Source organism: Sabethes cyaneus, chromosome 1, assembly GCF_943734655.1.
Source record: "Sabethes cyaneus chromosome 1, idSabCyanKW18_F2, whole genome shotgun sequence".
NCBI lineage: Eukaryota > Metazoa > Arthropoda > Insecta > Diptera > Culicidae > Sabethes > Sabethes cyaneus.
Window position 1 is genome coordinate 173,505,300 of NC_071353.1, and position 4,987 is coordinate 173,510,286.

The following is a 4,987-nucleotide window of genomic DNA, read 5'->3' on the forward strand; positions in this document are numbered from 1 at the left end:
CCCTTTCGCGCACTAGTAATGTATTCTCTTTTTACGGTACTGTACTTTTCCTGTCGATGCCAATCTTTTACATGAAGCGTCACACTTTTATCGTCTGCTGCCGGTTTACCTCAACTTAACGCCAGCGAATTCAATTCTTGTCACTTCTATCAGCATTTAAGCACGCATTTAAGCGATTAAACTGTCCTCCTCGCCAAATGTTACATATAAAATTTGAGAAATTCCGAACTCTATAAATACGAGATTGTAATTTGTTTGTTTATTTCTTACGGTAGCCTGTTAGTTTGAAACTTTTATTTCAGGTCAAGGAATATACATCAAAGAAAATAGGTACAATGTGACTAAATACATCATAGAAATTAGATAAGTATTATTCTTAATAAGTAAGCAATAACATTTAACAATTAAACTAGTCTTTTTGTACAGTTTTTGAAGGCAGACAGAGTTGGTTTTAATTTAGCGTCTATTGGGAGACCATTCCAGCACATGGCTCTGTATATGAGTACGCTTTTTCCACTGCTTGTTGTATACCTGGGAATGATGAGACATCGTGTTCGTTGTTGCTGTCCGGGTTGCAGATGCTGTTGAATATAGCCAGGTTGGTTACCGTAGTAGGCCTGTCGTATGAAGCAACAGGTTCTAAGTCGGTAGTAAGAAGGTAGATCGACTCCGTTTACCTCTTGCTTTATTTTTCTTTTTATTATTCCCGTGCTCCCAGTTTAACAGGTCCCAGTTTAATCAATGTGACAGGAGCTCTGAATTCAGGGCTCGTTGAAGACCAACCTTGGACCCAGAGTTGCCATTTTGAAATCTGTATTTCTAGTTTAAAAATCTGTAAAAATCTGTAAAACTATCGAAAAAAATCTGAAGTTTTGCTTCGATGTTTTCTGTTCGTTGTGGTTGGAGACGGCAGCAAAGGTAGTTTACAATTTCAGTGAAGCAAGGTCCACAATTTTGTTTAAGAAAGCAAAAAACAGTAATAAAAATGCACAGATTTGCACTCATACGCTATAGGTATAGGCAGTTTTATGAGTATAATACAAGAGTTCAAGGAACTCCTTCAACGCGATTATAACGAAATCGCTCTTATAGTTTGCACGTTGAAAGATAGAGCGCAGTAAATCACAATCAAGTTCCACATTCCACTCGCAGCATAATAAACCCACAGGGCATTCAATTCGCAGAAAAAAAGTTAACTGTACTTTAAATTTTCGATACTTTTGACAGTTACCGAACGGCAGCCAGAAAGAGCGGGCAGAAGAAAACAAGAAAAATCACACCCATCCGTCCGCTCGTTCGTTCCGCACTAACTGAATAAAATTATTGTGTTGGTTGTGTAGTGTTGTATCTTCTTGTGTTTGCTGCTTGCTCGCCGTGCGGTACACGACGGGGTCGCAGACCGCAGTGAAATTTTCCGCACTTGTTAAAATACTTCGAAGGTACCTCGATACACGATTCGGCGAATGCCAGGACGCAGCTGAAGATGCACTCCCAACGCCAGCAAAACTACACCGAAATCTACGAGCTGCTGAGGAAGTTGTGCAAAAGCTTGGCTGGTGATCGATACGGTATGTGTTGTGTGCTAGATTGGCTAGATTTGAAGGACGCATGCAAAGTGCAAACTAAGTGCTTGTTCGTCAATATGTTTTTATTTTTGTCCGGTATTGTGGGTTGGAGTGAGCAACGGTAACTGAATGTTTTCCTACTCCGTAGGCCCGTTACTGAAAGGTGTAACGCAGCTGATCGCCAATACGCCGAATTCGATATCGGCCTCTGGCAGCGATGAAAGCTCGCTGGTAGCCCGGATCGGACAACATCTGAGCGGAAGCGGTAGCCGCAGTCAGAGTGACTGTGCCCTGTTTCACGGTCTGCACGAGCAGTTGAGCGCTTACGTGAGTAGTTTTTGTTCCGATTGGTTTCGGTTGATTACTGAAAGATTATTTTTGTTATAGACTGAGAGCAAACGAAGGGCTCAAATTCTGGAGTTTTTACTGTTGCTGGCCGACTCGGCGGAAGGTAAAGTGGGACTGAACGGACACGGTCAGTGCTTCAGCGTTGATTTGCGTTCCGACATGAGCGGGGGAAGCTTTCCACATTCGGGTGGATCGCGTAACCTTGGATCGGACTCCGCCGGCGGCGGAGGCTTGGAGAATATTTTTTCCAAAATTGAACTACGTAGCCGGTCGTCCGACAATAATAACGATGTGGGAAAGCGGTTGATTCCGTTTAGAACGGGTTCGTTGGTTACGGCTGCCCCAGCGATCGATGGACGGAGTTCGACGACGTCCGGGGAGCTTTCGGAGGAAGAAAATCATAGCTCGTCGATCAACCTCCAGGATCATCTCATTCAGGATGTGATCTATGCGTGTACGGGGATTCAGGGCAAGTATTTGCGGAAACATATCGTTACGGGTGAGTTTAAGTTGGATCATATCAAAGGGCGAACGTTAAGTATCGGCGATGCCGGGATGCTGCTGCAGCTAGCCGAGGTTGGTCACTTTCACAACCGAGTGTTGAAGTATACCGATCCGAAAAGCGACTGTTACATGAAGGGTAACTTCGGCCAGGGTTATATGTCCGCTTTGCAGCGAGAGCTGACTCAATACTACGGAATGTTGGCCATTCTGCAAGAAGATTTAAACCGCCAGCGAAGGGAAACGGGTTAGTTAGTTTTCCGGGTAAATTCACAGTAAAATTATAGCAAATTGTCTAATTTTAGACGGCGATCGTTTAACGCTGAAAAAGCTGCGACTGTGGCTGGCGGGTCCGATGGAACGGCTGCAGTGGTTGGCACTGATTTCCGATTCTTGCAAAGAACTCAAAGGAGGCGCTTTGGCTACCGTCGTGTACGATTATACTACCAATGGGCACCCGGAGAATCGCAAGTGTGCCTTGGAACTGTTGCGGGCAGCTTGCGTTCCCCTGCAGCACGCTCTCATTCGATGGCTGATCAACGGAGAAATCGTCGATCCGAATTGTGAATTTTTCATCGAAGAAATCGGTGAGGTTGGGTTCGATCAACTGTGGCATCAGAAGTACCGCATCCGGCGCAGCATGCTGCCGGGTTTCGTTAGCGAAACTATGGCCAAACAAATTCTGGTCATCGGTAAGAGCATAAATTTCCTTCGGGAAGTTTGTCAGGACAAAACACCGGTCAAAGCCAGGAACGATTTGAAGCAGTGCTTGGAAAATGATTTGGACTTCCTGTTTTCGCCCGTGTGCACAACAAAGCTGCACCAGTTGATCGATAGCGTCTATTTAAACACTTCCAAGCAAGTTCTGGACATAGTTCTCGGACCACACCGACTGCTGGATCACCTACAAGCTCTCCGCAACTACATACTTCTCGGTCAAGGTCACTTTGCAGATTTACTAATGGAAAATTTGCACGCCGAACTGGACCGACCAGCAAGCGAGATCTTCCAGCACGATCTGTTCTCGATTCTGGCAGCTGCCGTTCGAATTTCGTCTTCCGAACAAGATGAACCGGAAGTTCTGAACTATCTGGACGTACATTTTCTCTCACATTACGACGGTGAATCCGGCTGGGACGTGTTCGGCCTAACCTACAAGGTAAGCGGACCGCTGGCAACCATTTTGGAACCGTCGCTCTGTCGCTATCAGACCTTTTTCAAGCACTTGTGGAACATGAAGCATGTCGAGTTCATGCTGTGCCGCACCTGGAAGCGTCAGATGCTGGACGCCAAGTCACTGCGTCCACTGCAGAAGCACATCGGTCCCATCATCCTACGCCTTCAGCTGACCACTTCGCAAATGATCAATTTTATCTGCCAGATGCAGTACTACATCCTGTTCGAGGTAATCGAGTGCTCTTGGGTACAGTTTTTACCCCGAGTCAATCAAGCCAAAGCATTGGATGACATTCTGGAAGCCCATCAGCAGTTCCTGGAGGAAATACGCATCGGCATCTTTCTGGACGACAGCTCGCAGCAAATCGTCAACACGTTGGATCACGTTTTTCACACCGTTCGCAAGCTCGAAGAGTGGCAGGAGCGATTCTATCGGTTGTGCTTCGATGAGCACGAAGCTCGCAGGACATTCCAGGAGTATATAAAATCCAGCGAGCGCAAGGGTCAGTACGGAACCACCACCGAGCGGATGCTCGAGCGGGACGAACAGGCAAAGACGTTCGAGCAGCATTTGGCCACCCACCAGACGTTGCTGCAGGAGATTGGCAACGAGTACGACAACTTTGTCGGCCAGTTTCTGTACCAGTTGACGATTTCCACCAGTGAAACGTTGCGACAGCTCGGCATGCGATTGGATTACAATGAGTGCTACAAACATCGTGACGGTCGGTTGAGCGTACCGCTAACCTTCCAGCATATGCGCATGAGCATGGCGGCCAACAGCTTCCGCTCGAAGAAAGCAGCTTCAAGCTCGATGCTCTACTGACAGCATCAGCAGCAGAAGCAGCAAGTTATGCCGACGAAAACGGTACAACACAGCTGGAAAGCACTGGTTCTCAATACTCGTACTCTTAGCTACTACAACTGTTGCGCGTTGATGTAATAAACGTCCCTTGAACAGCACATCAGTTTGTAAGCGAAAAATTGCCAAGATTGTTTTAGTCTCGATTAAACGGAGAAAGAGAAAATCTTCTGAAAAGGAAGCAATAGAATAGCCATTTTAACTGTTTGCAAAATAAACGCTTATAAATGAATGTTTTTTGCAACATTTTCCTTTTGACATTTGAAAGCTGCCTTGCAAAAAAGTTTATCTTAATTTTCAACTAATCTGGGATAGGTTTATATTAATTTGGCCTGTTTTTTTTAGCTTACCCAATATGAATATCAGTGGGAATTATGCAGTGACAATTGTTTACAAAATACATATACATTAGTTATCACCTGTAATTAAAAATGCATTCAATGAATTCTTTCAATTCGCGCATTTATGTTCGTTACGTTCGTTACCAAATTAACTCGAACAATCAATAATATTCTAACGTAACAATTAATTGCGA

At 45.1% G+C, this 4,987-nt stretch overlaps 1 protein-coding gene across 1 annotated transcript; it reads left to right on the forward strand.

The window, feature by feature from the left end:
- Positions 1 to 1,328: 1,328 nt before the first annotated feature.
- On the forward strand, positions 1,329 to 4,602 carry LOC128742406 (gamma-tubulin complex component 3). Its single transcript, XM_053838760.1, has 4 exons — positions 1,329 to 1,568; positions 1,714 to 1,892; positions 1,953 to 2,661; positions 2,720 to 4,602. Exons 1-4 carry the CDS (start codon positions 1,484 to 1,486, stop codon positions 4,414 to 4,416), a joined length of 2,670 nt encoding a protein of 889 aa, XP_053694735.1. The 5' UTR covers positions 1,329 to 1,483; the 3' UTR covers positions 4,417 to 4,602.
- Positions 4,603 to 4,987: the final 385 nt, after the last annotated feature.